Below are 15,253 nucleotides of genomic sequence, written 5' to 3'. Positions count from 1 at the left end.
ATGAAGGTCTAAACCATTTGACCGAAACGTCTGTTGAATTTAATAAAGACTATTTGTGATACACGACCAACTTGTATTTTACTGCTCGGATCGGCCTTTCAACTCAATCTCTTATTTATTTATTATCGCGCGTGCTGTGGATATCAACGATAAAAAAAAAATTAACGTTTAATTGTCGCAGATGGAGTTCACTGGAGAAGGACAAGCTCCAATTCTACGTNACAAAGAGAGCGGAAGAAAGCGTAACTTGGAAGCGGAAGCGGCGGAAAAATATGAACAGGAAAAACGTCAAAGAGAACTAAATGAGCAATACGACAAATGGGGCAAAGGGTGAGCGATTATTTTTTTCATGTTTCATCAAACATATAATTATTGCACTACCATTAATATCTTATCGTTAATTTTCTTTAATTGTTGAAAATTTGGTTTCTTTTAGTCTGAAGCAAATAAAAGATCGTGAGGAAAGGTTACAGGACGATTTATACGAGATGAGTAAACCGTTAGCAAGATACGCGGATGACGCAGATTTGGATAAACAATTGAGAGAAGAGTTGAAAGACGGTGATCCTATGTTGGAATACATAAAACAAAAACAGATAAAAGAAGGAAAGAGAAACCCAGGTATGTACATAAAAATTCGCAAAAAAATTATTGATATTATTTCAACAGTCTTTCGTATATTACATACACATATATCTCAGAGAAACACATCGTCATTATTTAATAATCTCAATTCTAGATCCGCCACAATATCAAGGGTCGTACGCGCCAAATCGATTTGGTATCAAACCTGGGTATCGATGGGACGGCGTCGACAGAAGCAACGGATACGAGAAAAAGTGGTTCGAAACGCAAAACGCGAAGAAAGCGCGGCAAGAAGAAGCTTATAAGTGGAGTACAGCTGACATGTAATCGGGTTCGCACATACATATTATATTATAGAAATATTAGAAGTTTTTAATTATATTTTCATTGCGATTGTTAATAAAACAATTTTGATAAAATAAGTCGATAAAAAAAAAAAAAAACAAATGGTTTGATTAATACAAAATTTCTCCAGACAAATAAGCACGTTTGTTCGTTCACACACGAAAATGCAAAAGTAATCGTATTCGTTCATTCGTGATCCTTATCCCAATCTGGGTGTTTCCACCCTAACGTGGCGTAACGACCGAGATATATTAACGAGCTGCCGTAATGCGTGCACCCGTAAAAACCGCGAGATCGATATTCGTTCCAGAAAACGAGAGGAACGCCGAGAGGCTGGCGCCGGGTCTGGCAACGGTCGGTCTGACGACAATGGTCTAGACGAGCGAAATAACGTCTGTGAAATCGATCGTGAGCTTTTAAGGTCGCGCGAGAATTCGCACCGAACGGATGACGGACGGCGGATTCTATGGAAAGTCTTGAGAAGTTAGAGACGCGCGATGTAACATAGAATCATTATTCGCGGCGTACGCCGATCGGGACGTAGTTATAACGGATCGAAACGACCCGTCGCGTCGTATATATATATACATCTATCTCTAGTTCTCGATTATCGGCGTCGAATCCTTACAGAAGGACAATCGCCATACATTGGTAACACTGTAGGCGTGCGCTTTAGCTCCTGCCGCGAGCATGCCGCTCCGCGCCGCCGGCCGAAACGTGGCTAGAAACGTGGCGATCTCTTCCGCGTGCGTGTTCGCCGCCACTGCCGCCGCCGCCGCCTCCGCCGCCTCCGCTCCGAGAAACCGGGGGTTCTGCGTGGCGCGAATATATATCGGCGATATATAGCGCGACTGGTACAGTCATTTGGTCGCCACGCGAGCAAGGGCAGGGTCGTAACGTCAGTACTGTTCGCGACGTCGACGGGATTTCTCGTCTGTGTGTTCAGACCCCGTGATGTTGGACTCTCGTTGAGCCAACGAATCGACCGGCGAAACCCCTTTATCAAGGAGAGACGGACGCGACAGAGAAGACGCGTAACAGAGAAAGGCTCGATATCACTTTCGAGTGTGAAGGATCGTCTCACAGGTGTCGGCGCTACGCGACGTGTCAGTAACCCCCGAATAACCGGAAGGAAAAGGGGGTGGGCGCAAAGGGGAGGAACGTTCTGACGGAACGCACACACACACACACACACGCGCCTATAAAGGGAGAAGGAAAGCGAGAAAGAGAAAGGATATATGTGTTTGTACAACCGTGAGTAAAATTCATCGAATTTCAGTCAATTAAAGATGCGCGATATGCTTCTTTTCTACTTCAAAGAGAGAGCCTATACACGTAACGAACTGTGAAGAGAAGTATTTAATTCTCAAGAGGGATAAGAGTAATGACACACACTTAAAAAAAAAAGAAAAAGAAAAAAAAAGAAAAAAGAATATTCAAAAGCGAAATAACGAGGTTTCGCGTTGAATCATTGAAAAAGAGAGAAGACCGAGAAAAGATTCAAAAGAAACACAAGATAATAAAAAGAAGCGCGAAGAAAAGAAAAGCGAAAAGAAAAATAATTTATGCATTTAATTCAACTTTCTCGAGAAGTTAAGAGCGTAACTGCCACGATTGCTGCGAAGAAGACGCTACTTCTATTAGGAACAAGTGGTAAATTGGTACTTCTCGGTAGCGCGATGTTAACGAGGAAACCGCATTAATACGGGACTCTTCTCTCTCACAACGACGCGGCGTGGTTTTCGTTCGATATAAAATAAGTTCGCGGAGACGGAACGCACGGAAGAAACATGGGGTGCAATACCAGCAAAGAGAGCGTCCAGCCGGCGGTGGAAGAAGCGAAAGAAAGCGATTCCGTCAAGAACGGGGGTGAGAGGTCGTCCCTTCTACCTTGTTGTAATTGCACAGACAGCATCAGCGAACGTTCAAGCCAATGCAACAAAATCTTGCGATCTTGCTTTCGGCAGCTTCAGTGTCAGTGGCGTCTCTGCATGATATTTATCATTCACACTTTTGTATATTGACGATTAAATTGTATTTTTAATGGCTTTTTATGGCTTTATTTTGTTTTCTTTGCATCGTTACGCGAGTTTTTTTAATCTCTATCAGCTCGCGAGACTGTCGCGAGAACTTCGACGTTGTTTATCTTTGACAATGACAGAGTCTGCTTTGTTTCACGAGTGATAAATGTACCTCACTGTTCACTTTGTTAGATCTCTCGAGCTGATTGCGTACACGCTTCAGTAATATCAACGCAATCAGCAAAGTCGGCGGGACGAACGACTGTTTTTTTTTTTTTTTCTGCGTAATGAATGCATTCGATGTGCGCGATGATGAATAAAAAAATTTTTTTAGCATTCAGCTGATAATAGTTTTTTTCCACGTTCCACGAGTTGCGTATCGGTCTCGATTATCGTGCTGACAAAACAAAACAAGATCGAATTGTTAGAAAAAAAAAAATTTCGGCGAAAGACTAAAAATGGACAACTTTTCGCGAAATTATTTTTGTACGATCAAATCATTTTTTTTTTTTTTTTAGTTTAGTTTAATATGCAGTAGTAAAATAAATTTGCGAAATTAGAATAACGTGTTTTGCAGAACTACAATGTCTCGCACATGTCAATCGTATTTTCTGTGTTTTATTACGATTTTCAGAACGCGCTTATTGCACGTGCGGTTGCAATTTCTTCATAAATGTACGGTAATATACGGTTTCTTGTTAACGGTATATACACGTCAGACAGAACGCAATATATCTTGACAAGCGAAAAATAGCACGAAATTCGATGGGGGTGTATCAAAATACCGATGGCAGTACCGATTGCGTGATATATGTCAAGGTCCAACCCTTCATGTCTGGCGAAAGACCTCCCTTTAACCGGATTATTGATCTGTTTAATTCCAATTTGGTTCACATTTGACAAAGAGGTAATGTTTCTTCTAAACGCGAATTACACATTACAATGCACCGCGTAGACAAGTTCAGAGTTTTATTGTGAACAAAAATTTATCTCAAGCTGATACACACAAACTCCATTATCGAATTTCGGCATTTTCTGCTTTACTGGCTGTAGTAAAAGTCTAACGTAACTTCGAGCGGAATCAATTATTTGAAACTTGGATGAATTTCCGCATGCGAGAGATGGGTTTCATCAATACCGATGCAATACCTGCACAGATATTGCAGCTATATAGCTCACATAATATTCCGGTCGAACAGAAATGCTAAATAGAATGATAAATATAGGTATATATTGTGTGTGTGTGTGTGTGTGTGTATATATACGACGATATAGAAAAGTTCTGTGTGTGAAGTTAACGTGTATCGACTTTCAAGATGCAACAGTTTCAATGCTTTTTTTTCTATACAAAATAGAAAAATATAAACGAGCAGAGAAAAGAAGTTTCCAGTTTTCTTTAAGTGTGCGCGTGGATGTGTGTATGTAGAATAGAGAGAAAAAAATGGTTGTAAAAAAAAGAGAAAAAACACACGATTGCGTGAAACCTTCATATTGCAACTATGATTTATCAACGGAAGTTGAATGTGTAGATTGTGAAACATTGTGCTGTTTGTGCATTAGCTTTAACAGTATCTTTAACGTGTAGCGCGTAATAACACAAGTATCAGATAAGTAGCTTAAAACATATAATGCAATATTATTCACTAACAGAATTTCAATAGAGGATGTAAACTGTGTATGTCAGCTTTTTCTTTAATCCTCTTTGGTGCCATCGTCGGCTTCTTGGTGATTTAGATGCCGTGAAAGTATCATCCCCCATCGCGCTTAAAACGTTCAAAACAGCGCAGCGCCAATGGTTTTAACGTTCGGCGGGAGAGAGAATAACACACGACGAATAATATATATTATTTGTAGCAAACAATATTGTTCAATATTTTTAGCGTAACCGCACCTGCGCAAATGATGATTTTTTCACCAGCCAATATATATATTAAAAAAAGCCTCTGTGACATACAACTAAAAAAATTAAAAAAAAAAACAATTAATAGAACGCTAAAAAAGCGCAATTGCAGATGTATGATTTATTATAAATATTATAAAAATTTTAATTATTTGTAATAATTATAAACAATGTTACAAGCGTTACAAACGATGCGAAAATTGCGTGAAACGCAGTTTGCACTTTTTTCCGAAAGAAATTAAGTTTCCAAAAGAAAAAAAAGAGAAAAAAAAATATAATTCCTCTCTAACTTGGGTAAATTTTCAAAGTGGATCAAAACATTTGTGCACTCGCGGGTTAATGGAATTTGAAGAGAAATCACCCTGACGCGGGTTGACGCGGTCGGCCAAGTTGCTGGGAGAACTTGGAGTAAATAAAGAAATAAATAAAAAGTTCGGAACGGCGGGCGGAGGGTTGAACGACACCTGCGACGGCCCTGTTTCGCCTCGCGACAAGATCCGCGAGGCGAGAATCCGGAGAACTGCGACTGCGAACGAGCGGCGCAGCAGGGCCGTGATCGGCCGCTATTATAAACGGGGTCGCCGGTGCCCGGGAACAGTCAGTCGTACTTGAGACCGAGTCGCGCGTGGATGTGTGCAGGTGAAAAAGCCCGATAGAGCGAGTGAACGAGCGAACGAGCGAGCGAACGAACGAACAAACGTACAAACGTACAAACGTACAAACGAACAAGCGCCCGGACGTGCTTCCGACGCAGGTGAGTCGCAAGCGCGAGTGCGACCCGAAAGCCGCCTTGCGATGGAACGATCCTCGCGTGCATGCCCCGACACAGGGACCGTCGGAGAGAGAAAAACGGGGTTAAAAGAGGCGGCGAGGCACGGGGGTTGAAGTGATATTGTCTCAGGACACGCGAATCGCATCCGCCACCCGTTAATATCGCACGTATCGAGCGCGAGGAGGAGCCGAATGATGATCGACGACGCGATTGTTAGGTGCACGGACGTGCTAATTCTTACCCTTTTACTTCTTACTCCACACCAATATATACGAACCGAGAAACGACATATATCGAACACCCCATGACCGGTCGGGTGAAAAGAGATCGTTATCGGTAGCGACGAAGCGGAGGAAGTAGTTGCGCACGAAAGCGATTTGAGATCAGCTGTTCGGTATCCGACAGTTATTTCGCAGGAGCTGACGGGCGTAAACCAATTGATAAATGCGCGAAATAAATTCTCCCGGACGTTCGCGAGAAAGGACTATCTCCACCAAAGAGTAAATCTCCAGAGAGAGAGAGAGAGAGAGAGAGAGAGATTTGTAGGTCTTTCCCTCCCTCTCCCTACTAAAGCGGATTTATCGTTTTTAGATTTATCGCGTTCTTTTTATTTTGTTTTTACACTTCCGAGAAAGGACAATAAAACGCTTTTCATCGCGATGATAAAACCGTTTAAATCTTCTAAAATCGCTTTGAATTCAATTAATTAATTTCGTTAACTGGAAATTGAAACAAGTTTTCTATTTACGAACCAGACGATGCCATTTAATTGGAAAATATCGTCGCTTAAAGCCGATGAAAGAGCTTATCGCTCTGGACTTACTGCCGCAACTTTTTAAACAATTAATAGCATTCTCGGTGCAGAAAAGTTAGCGCGACACACATTTTCGAAATAAAAATAAAATATCTTCCGCAACATACAAGCGAGAGTTTTAGCTCATAGCTTCATGGGATAAAGTTGATCTATTTATGACTCACTACAATGCTTCATGAGACGAAGATAACGATATTCCTCCCTAATGGGAAGTTTGATTTCCTTGAGAATGGTATAACAAGGTCTGGGTGGATCGATCGGGCGGAACATCCTTGCGTGATATATACAAAAAAAAAAAGTAAAGAAAGTACAGAGAGCAATTGAGAAACATGGTCGTCGTAAAGAAAACAGAGGAACGAAGGGTACTTGAAAATAAAAATTTGCGGTGCAAATATGCGGAGCACAGCCCGGATAAAGCGCTTTTAACTGAAATTTAATACGTGCTTTATGCACGCGCGTAAAACGTGCGCGGGCTCTTTACCCTTTCTTCTCCGCGCACTTTTTTGCTTTCTTCGAAAGCTTTTACCGCATCACATATATATATATATACATATACGGTGTGCAAGATGTACAGATAAACATAAACGTCTCCGTAATAAAAATTATCGCGAACTTGTACGATACGCGTCTCGATTCGCACGTCTTTGCTCACAATGCGGCATACAGCAGCCGAGAGACGACGCATAGAGCTGCGGAAGAATTCATTACTCCGCCGCGCGAAAGTGTCGGTTATATTCCTTCAAGTTTCCACTCGCCGCTTCTCCTCGAGTGTGCGGTAACCTAGGGAAACGGTGTCGCGCAAAAGCGCTCAATAGCTGAAGTGCACTCTCTCTTTTTTATTTTTTTCTAAGGAAAATGCAATTCTTCCAATATTGTCACACTCAATCCTCGCTTTAATCTTTGACCGTTGAGTCTGAAGCACACACACTCTCTCTCTCTCTCTCTCTCTCTCACATCAAATGAGTGATATCATCGTAATTAAAACAAATCACGTAGATCAGTCGTGAGGAACGTGTGTTATCGCATTTCGGAAGAAGATGCAGGGGATAGCGCTAAGTCAAAGGAGTTTCGAACTCTCTTGAGAGAGAGAGAGAGAGAGAGTATTTCTCAGCGGAACGTTCCCTAATAGTTTTCTCGACGTACGATGCGAGAATCTAATCTTTTATTTTTTCTCATTTCTCTTCCCCCCGCCGGAAGAAATGAGGAAACATTTTACGACTTCCACGAAGAGAAATAATGCCGCGTGAAATAAGCGCGTCGAACGAACGTGACACAATTCCTACGGCACGTCAATACGTCGGTAGTCGATTAATCATTGGGGACACGAGAGTTTAAATTAAACAGAAAAACCGAAGAGATTGAAAGAATCGATTGACCATTAGTCCGCGCACACCGCGCGTCCGCGGTCACGGGGTGCGAAATATTTAAAAATGTATATTAGGCGACGTGCAATCTCGAACATGCAGTGCGAAAATAGAAACTCCAATCGATACCTGTCGCTCCGAACCGTGTATGTGGAAGGTGAAATGTTCAGAATAAATGTAGGTGAACTGTGGCTAACACGGCGGCCATTTCTAATATACGGGATGTATCCCAGAAGCCGCGCCCTTTCTTCAAGTAACTTGCGAATTTGCCGAACCAACTTCCGAGAGAGGAGTTGCTTACCCCTTTAGGAAAAATTTATCACAGAGGCTCATTACAAAATCACATCCTGTGCCAAGAAACTTACGACTTCGACACACTGTGTTCTATTACTTTATACTTTTCATTCTCTCGTTTTCTTTCGAGAAAAACACTCTCAAAGGTATCAAGCAAAACACCTTTGATTTAATTGTTAAAAATTCACACATACGCGCGCGCGTACAATTGTAAAATTATTTGAAAATTGCTTTTGTGTTCAAAGATATCTCAAAAACAGAGGAGCCAACGACAGAGAAGTCGTCGGATAAGGAGAAGGAAAAAGATATAGAGGACGAGAAAGAGAAAGAGGCGGCGGCCACGAAAATACAAGCGGTTTTCCGTGGACATCACGCTAGGAAAAGTCTGAGAGCGTCAGAAACCTCGTCGAGAACCGACGAAGCGCCCTCGGAATCTACAAAGGAATTTACGGAAGAACCTACGAAGGAGCAGCTCCAAGAGGAATTCTCCGCCGACGATCAGGGTGAGAAAATGTTTATATGTGCTCGAAAATAAATCCTAATTGAAAAAATAGATTAACACTTTATTAACACGTCTAATTCCGCAGCGCTTTGCAACGCAGCGACAAAAATACAAGCGACTTTCCGAGGCCACATGTCGAGAAAGGAGCAGGCCGTCACAGCCGCTAAATCAGCGATGAACAAGGTTGAGAGCGCGGCTACGAAGATCGAAGAAAAGGTGAGTTTAACCCCTTCAGTCTCTCGTTAAATGTGTAGACCCGCTGCTATCAATCGATCAGAGAGTATTAGATAAATGAGAGGCTGTGTTCTATCTGGCACATATCTGGCCTTCTCGACCGAACTTAAACGAGCTATTGACCCTATGCAAAGCTCACTCGACTTACGCCCCCGATTATCAAGAAAAGTTTTTACCTATATAAGTTTTTACCTATATAAGTTCTATAGAATATGTAAATAATTGATATGAGAGTTTTCAATACTCAATATGCCTCGCTATTGAGAAAAGAGAACTTTTACCGGTTATCGTTCGTTTTCCATTAAGAATATGTGGCAATCACCTTTGATTTTTAATTATTATATTATCGACCTTATCTCGCATAATAAATTCGTTTGTGTCAAGGATGAGATTAAAGATAGAGAAAGTGCCAAAGCAATTAATTGCGATAAAAACAGAGTTGAAAGTTTCCGTAGGGTAGTAACCCCAGTTACCGATCAGAAAGCAAACACAACTTTGCCGCCAGAAAAGTAGAGTTCGTTAATCGATTCGTTTTTGTTGTGTTTTTTTCTTTTTTTTTTTTTTTCGTAAGAGTTGCCTTCGCGCTCCCCCGTGATTTTACACGATTATACATCGCTCGCTCTAAAAAAAGTATGAATAGCTAAGTCGTTGTAATCAAAGGAATTTTTTTTCATCATTCCGATACGTTAAACGTTGATTCGATCGATGAAGCAGAGTAATGATAGGTTCTGATGCGCAAGGTCGCCGTGATCGATCATTTCTGTGACGAGGTTCGTGAGAGAAAGCTATTGTTAGACCCTTTGACATTACGACGGTCTACGAATACTCAGTGAGTAATCGACAGCTGCCTTCCAAGCTGAAGATGATCATCCGCATATATCGGATGCTGTAAAAGCTCGTCCCGAGATCAGTAGACCGGCACGGCCTACAAAGTTTACGTTTTACTTTCGCGTCACGTCGATTAATTACGCACGAGCTAGTAGTTGCTCAGCAGGATTCCACACACTCAAACCCTATTGATAAGAGAAAAGGGTAACTTCGGTAAACATCATCATATCCCACGTACGTGTGCATATGAATAAGATTCATCAGAAAAACTCTGTGCACACGTCAACAGAAACGGGAAAGTTTAGGGATGAAACGAAGACGCGCAAAGTTTTCTGTGTTTTTACGTTGTTTCTTTCAAATTTTTCTGCAGATGCAAGACGCCGTGAATGAATTAGAAGGGATCGACCTGGCCGATCCGGACTTGCATAAGGCTGCAACTAAGATCCAAGCGAGTTTCCGCGGACACAAGGTCCGTCAGGAAGTCAACATCCATTCTACTGCCGACGAATCTAAAAAATAAGACGCTTAATTAAACCTCGAACGTAGGGATGTGCTGGGAGAAAAGTTATTATTACTTATTACAGCCAGTGCCATTCTTAAAAAGGTTGAAACTCCATCCCCCTTATATTTCCTATTATCTTACATAATAATGTAGCATCCGTGAAAAAAAAAAAAAAAAAAAAACGATACATATATATATAGTGCATTATTACGCGTAAATTGTGCGAGGCATTTCCAGGAAAAAAAAAAAGTATCTAACGACTTTGATTATATATATATCTCACTTCGGTCGATCGCAAATTGCTGATAAACAACGATACCGTTTATTTTACCGTTTTTGACAATTAATCTCCAGCCTTCGCCCGGGACCAGTGAGACTTACACGCTTTCTACTTTGACTAGAATGAGGATCCTTACGAACGTGGTGTATACAGACGACCGATGACGCATACAAATCGGAACATCTAAGTAATCCTCTGTCGTTTAATGAATACATGTACATCGACAAAAGTTTTCTTGCGAACGAAGTCGTTGTGTGTGTAAAAAAAAAAAAAAGAAAAAAAAGAAAGCACTGTGGGAAATAAAAAATATTGTTCCTTAAGTCAATCCCTATAGATCGAGTTTGTGTGTGTATATTTAATATGATTTGTCGTATGGCCGTTTTCTCTGTCTCTCTCTCTCTTTCTCGAAACTATTCTTACATTCTTATCGACTTTTATGAGTTATAACTGCCACGTATGAACAATATGACAGACGGCAGATTTCTTTGAAGGCCCTTTCTAGATGCGACACACTACGACGGAAAGAGAGATAAGAAGATGTATAGAGAAACTCAATGTGTGAGAAGAAATAGAATCCTCGCGATATTGCCCGATACAATTTACGATCTTTTTGAAAACCAATTGATAGATATGCAACATCTTTCTATCCGGTAGGTATGCTAAGCCGGAATGTATGTAAAAAAGAAGAAAAAAAAAAAAAACTAACGATAGACTTTATAAACTACGATGTCCTGCGCATGATACACGGAGCATTACGGTGTACCAGTACCACAAAGTGCATGCTTATCTGTATAAGTTCCTGTATTTATGTAAAATAAACGGTATGGTTGTTTCTCGGTAGTCACTCCGAATTCTAAAGTTACATTAAGCACAGAAATCTGACTTTTTCGAATGCTTTTCCTATTGTGCACATAAACGTTTAAAGCACACTTTACTTTTTTTCTAATTTTATTGTCGAATATTGTCGAAACGGAATGTGATACATACATATATATATATATATATATATATATTATATATATAAAGTATATTTCTTGATTATACAATGCACTTTCTACATTTTTCTACGATTTTTCTTCTATCTAATTTTTTTTGTCTCTCTCCCTGCAAAAAAATTAGATGTGTACATCCGTTCTGTTTTCTAAATGCGGAAAGTGTAAAAAATATGTAAGATTGCATCTCTCCCTTGGAAGTTTTGAGGAAAGAAAAAGAAGCAGGCTATAACCTACTAAGCGAAGGAGTGAACTGAAGGGGTTAATCTTGATCGTCATATTATTCAACTTGTATGTTAACTTTAGAAAAGGATTGTAAAAATTTAGAAAGATTTTTTCCATAATGTGTGGGGGATATAGAAAGAACTTGACAAATTCAAACGTTGAGAGAAGAATATTTTATTGTGCTTATATATATTACTAATGCAGTAGCACCTCCACTTAACGGAGAAATTAATACAACAATTAAATTTTAAACTAAAATTCAAATTACTCTCTATATTAATTCACAATTTATCAAATTGCTCGATCTCTTCAATTTTTTCAGATTTTCCTCGCGCGGTGTTGCGCTTAAAATATAAATATCTAAAATAATAAAAAATAAATACGATTAAAACGAATAAAAAACCGCGTATACAATTTATCGGCCTATCGTCAATAAGAAATTAATCAAGTTATCCATTAAATCGAGGTTCTACTGCACCGACTAAAAGCGTGCGTAATATATACAGGATACATGCACACACGTACACACGGCTGCTTTGAAAAAAAAAGCTGAAAAAGACCCGTCAATTTACCGAGCAAGGTCTTTCCACTAATGATCTCTATACGAGCTTACATGCTCAAATTTTCTCATGTAAAAACCAAAGTAATATACTTCGTTCTATAAAGTTTACGTGTTATTGAATTTTTTAATTTTATGCGTAATGGCAAGGTCTTTCCCGAATATAGACAATTGTTTCTATTCTAGTGGTAACTTGATTGCGATCTAGTTTCGTGTAAATTAGCTAGAATCGATGTACGTTTTAATATCTTTGAAATGGCAATTTATTTTATCAGGCCTAAAAAAAAAAAAAAGTGTTAACTTGTGTAGAATATCGATTATCTCTTGTGCGTGATTGTAGCGGCAAGCAATCAGTAAACGATTCAAAATGTATAATATTAAAAATGCGTCAGCTATACGACATCACAAGAGAGAGTAAGTTTACAATTGAAATTATTCAAACAATTGTTTACTCTTTAATGCCGGTTTTATATTCGTCCGTAAAGCAGGGTATACTGCGGAATTTTTTTATTTTCACTTTCTCACGTTCGTCCAACGCGTTTTTCTACGAAGCGATATTTATTTTTATCTTCTATATACTTGTAATTTGTACCGAATATATTTGTACCGCGCTGAAGACACCGGCGAATTAACGTGTTAAATCGCAATATTGCGCGACCATTCCTGGTATATTATATTGATACTATATATGAGCAATAATTGCACGCAGTTATTGTAAAAACAAAAACAACAAAAAAAAAAAACAACATTTCTGTAATTTAGTCCTCAGATATATATACATAAATATATGTATATCGTCTATTCTAACGCAATATTATACTTCCACGCAATTGATATCATGCAATGGTACGTGCAGCTATTGTTCAGCGGGAAGAGATATAAAATATATACAGATATAATAGTCACCAATCGCCATCTCTCAATTCTCAATATCTACAATACTTCGTTTCCGATATTCAAATTCTAAAGTTTCTATATCGTATATCTATCAACACATAAACATTAAAAATCCACGACTTTGTATAATCACAAAAAAAAAAAAAAAAAAAAAAAAACAATCTTCCAATTTTCAGTTTTCGATTTCACATATTGTGCAAAAAAGTCATGATTTTTACTTCCTAGGTTTTTTAATTTGTGAACACGTTGCGCGTGTCTTGGCTTATACGATTACGCATTTACTCATTATCCACGATTGTCGCTTGTAGAAAAATTAATGCGAAAAAAAAGCTTCGGTATATCGTCGAAAATGATCTATGATCGAGTAACGTTGTCGAATTTAATGCCAAACATTGTGTGAAGATTGAAGAAACATTTCTTGAATAGAGATTATTGATACCGAGAAAGAAACGTTGCGAATAGTAGACATTCTTGTCGATACATCACTTTGTCACGTATTAATAGTTTAGCGATGCACAAGATACCTACAAGTTGTGGTAAAATATACTGTAAGAATAAAATGTAATAAAAAAAAACAAAAAAAAAAAAACAAAAAAAAACACGATCGCGCTGCTGAACAAGCAGCGCACTACATGTAATCCATTTGTTTAAAATACATACCCGCTAAATGGTACCGGACTTTTAACTTTTAATATCAAATTAGAGATTCACATTTGCAAACTGTGAATCAATCAAACTATGATAAGACGTAAGAACCGTGTACGTAGTCGTATTGTATGAAAATCGCAATTAATACGTCGTTGCAGTAGTTTTTTTAAAATAAACAAAGACGTTTTGAGCCTTCTTTTGTAGCAAGTTGAATATATTTCATCGTGTGCTAGTGTCGTTACGACAATGATTTTTTAAATAAACATTCCGGGTCTCTGTTTCGCTTCTTTGCCACTTAGGCGACAGAGGCGCTATTACTCTCCATTACGGCATGAAAATATCGACCAAGCAATCCATGATTATTTTAATCAAAATGTGAAACATTTAAATACCGTTTTTAACCGGTACGAGTTGAATTGCCTCTGAGACGATTAATGTCGTCACTTCGGGAAATCAAGCAATGTGATTAGTCAATTTGCCAAATTGAATTAAACGCTTCGGGATTTAACTCGTATCGATTGAAAACATAAAAATATTATGAATAGCATGGTTAATGTTCTGATTTCCAGATGTCGCTTCCTAGATGTTATTATGTCTAGTCGGTTTTTGCGTCCTTTGTTGTTAGAACGGTTTGTTGTTGACTATTAGTGCTAGTTGCATCAATAAAACAATACATTAATGAAATTTATATTTTCCCTGTATTAATTACACACGTCAATGGGCAAAACGTATTATTGCGATTATTGCGACAGAACTTTTAAGGACGATTACGATGCGCGTAAAAAACATCTGTCCAGTTTGCAGCACGCGAAAAATCGAGCCGATCACTACGCAATATACAAAGGTGAGTTTGAAAAAATTCAATAATTTTGTATCTCTATAATATTTTCTTTTTTCTCTCTTTTGAACATAACCTCTCTTCCCAATACTTCCTCCTTTCGATTTATTATGTCAGTATCGATAAATTTTTAGACCCGGAAACAATATTAAAAGAGGAATCTGTGAAAACCCCGTGCAAACGTTATATGACAGTTGGAGATTGCGCTTTTGGTAGCAGTTGTCGATTTTCGCATTACACGCCACCAATGATATGGGAACTTCAACGGCTCGGTAATTGTTTTTTTTATCGATCACTCCGCCATTATTATCGCTCCGTATTAACCTACAGTAGATAAACTTTGCTTTTTCAGTTGCAATCAAAAATGACAAAGAATCGTTACCTCAGCCAAAGAATGGCTGGCCAAATCCGGATGATATTATAAAAGAATATTTCGAAAACGCGATGATTGATTTAAGCAGCACCGAGGAGACTAATTATCCGGTGTGGAGTACGTCATCAAGATTAGACGATTATTCTTATTTACCGCCATCTCTGCAGCCTGTCACGCCAGAAAAAATGATGGACAGCAATTTTAGCAAATGGGGAAGTTAAATTGTACTTAGTGTGAAATATTAAAAAAAATTAAAAAAAATCTGAGAATGCGTATATAT

General features: G+C 38.9%; 4 protein-coding genes across 5 annotated transcripts in view; 3 read left to right on the top strand and 1 right to left on the bottom strand.

Moving 5' to 3' along the window:
• The window catches only part of LOC109855884 (BUD13 homolog), a 3,963-nt gene extending 2,954 nt beyond the window's left edge, over positions 1-1,009 (top strand). The window contains exons 6-8 of the mRNA XM_020430580.1: positions 182-330; positions 437-621; positions 740-1,009. Of these exons, the coding sequence (XP_020286169.1) occupies positions 182-330; positions 437-621; positions 740-912 (507 nt within the window). The 3' untranslated portion in view covers positions 913-1,009. The remainder of the gene's footprint in view (positions 1-181; positions 331-436; positions 622-739) is intronic.
• LOC109855877 overlaps positions 1-15,253 on the bottom strand; it is an 83,561-nt gene that overhangs the window by 33,432 nt on the left and 34,876 nt on the right. The window lies entirely within an intron of this gene.
• Positions 2,531-10,343, top strand: LOC109855892 (sperm surface protein Sp17). The gene is made up of 4 exons (XM_020430590.1): positions 2,531-2,799; positions 8,341-8,598; positions 8,683-8,813; positions 10,030-10,343. The coding sequence occupies exons 1-4, from the start codon at positions 2,721-2,723 to the stop codon at positions 10,177-10,179; spliced, it is 618 nt and encodes a 205-aa protein (XP_020286179.1). The 5' UTR covers positions 2,531-2,720; the 3' UTR covers positions 10,180-10,343.
• On the top strand, positions 14,361-15,246 carry LOC109855893 (zinc finger matrin-type protein 5). Its single transcript, XM_020430591.1, has 3 exons — positions 14,361-14,606; positions 14,735-14,872; positions 14,953-15,246. Exons 1-3 carry the CDS (start codon positions 14,480-14,482, stop codon positions 15,192-15,194), a joined length of 507 nt encoding a protein of 168 aa, XP_020286180.1. The 5' UTR covers positions 14,361-14,479; the 3' UTR covers positions 15,195-15,246.

Source organism: Pseudomyrmex gracilis, unplaced genomic scaffold (genome assembly GCF_002006095.1).
Source record: "Pseudomyrmex gracilis isolate BER0280 unplaced genomic scaffold, ASM200609v1 scaffold_101, whole genome shotgun sequence".
NCBI classification, from domain to species: domain Eukaryota; kingdom Metazoa; phylum Arthropoda; class Insecta; order Hymenoptera; family Formicidae; genus Pseudomyrmex; species Pseudomyrmex gracilis.
This window is presented reverse-complemented; position numbering and strand designations above follow the sequence as displayed.

Coding starts and splice junctions, on each gene's coding strand:
- LOC109855893 (XM_020430591.1), top strand. CDS start 14,480: ATGGGCAAAACGTATTATTGCGATTATTGCGACAGAACTTTTAAGGAC. Junction 14,607..14,734: donor TCACTACGCAATATACAAAG/GTGAGTTTGAAA, acceptor ATAAATTTTTAG/ACCCGGAAACAATATTAAAA. Junction 14,873..14,952: donor ATGGGAACTTCAACGGCTCG/GTAATTGTTTTT, acceptor TTGCTTTTTCAG/TTGCAATCAAAAATGACAAA.
- LOC109855892 (XM_020430590.1), top strand. CDS start 2,721: ATGGGGTGCAATACCAGCAAAGAGAGCGTCCAGCCGGCGGTGGAAGAA. Junction 2,800..8,340: donor CGATTCCGTCAAGAACGGGG/GTGAGAGGTCGT, acceptor TTGTGTTCAAAG/ATATCTCAAAAACAGAGGAG. Junction 8,599..8,682: donor ATTCTCCGCCGACGATCAGG/GTGAGAAAATGT, acceptor CTAATTCCGCAG/CGCTTTGCAACGCAGCGACA.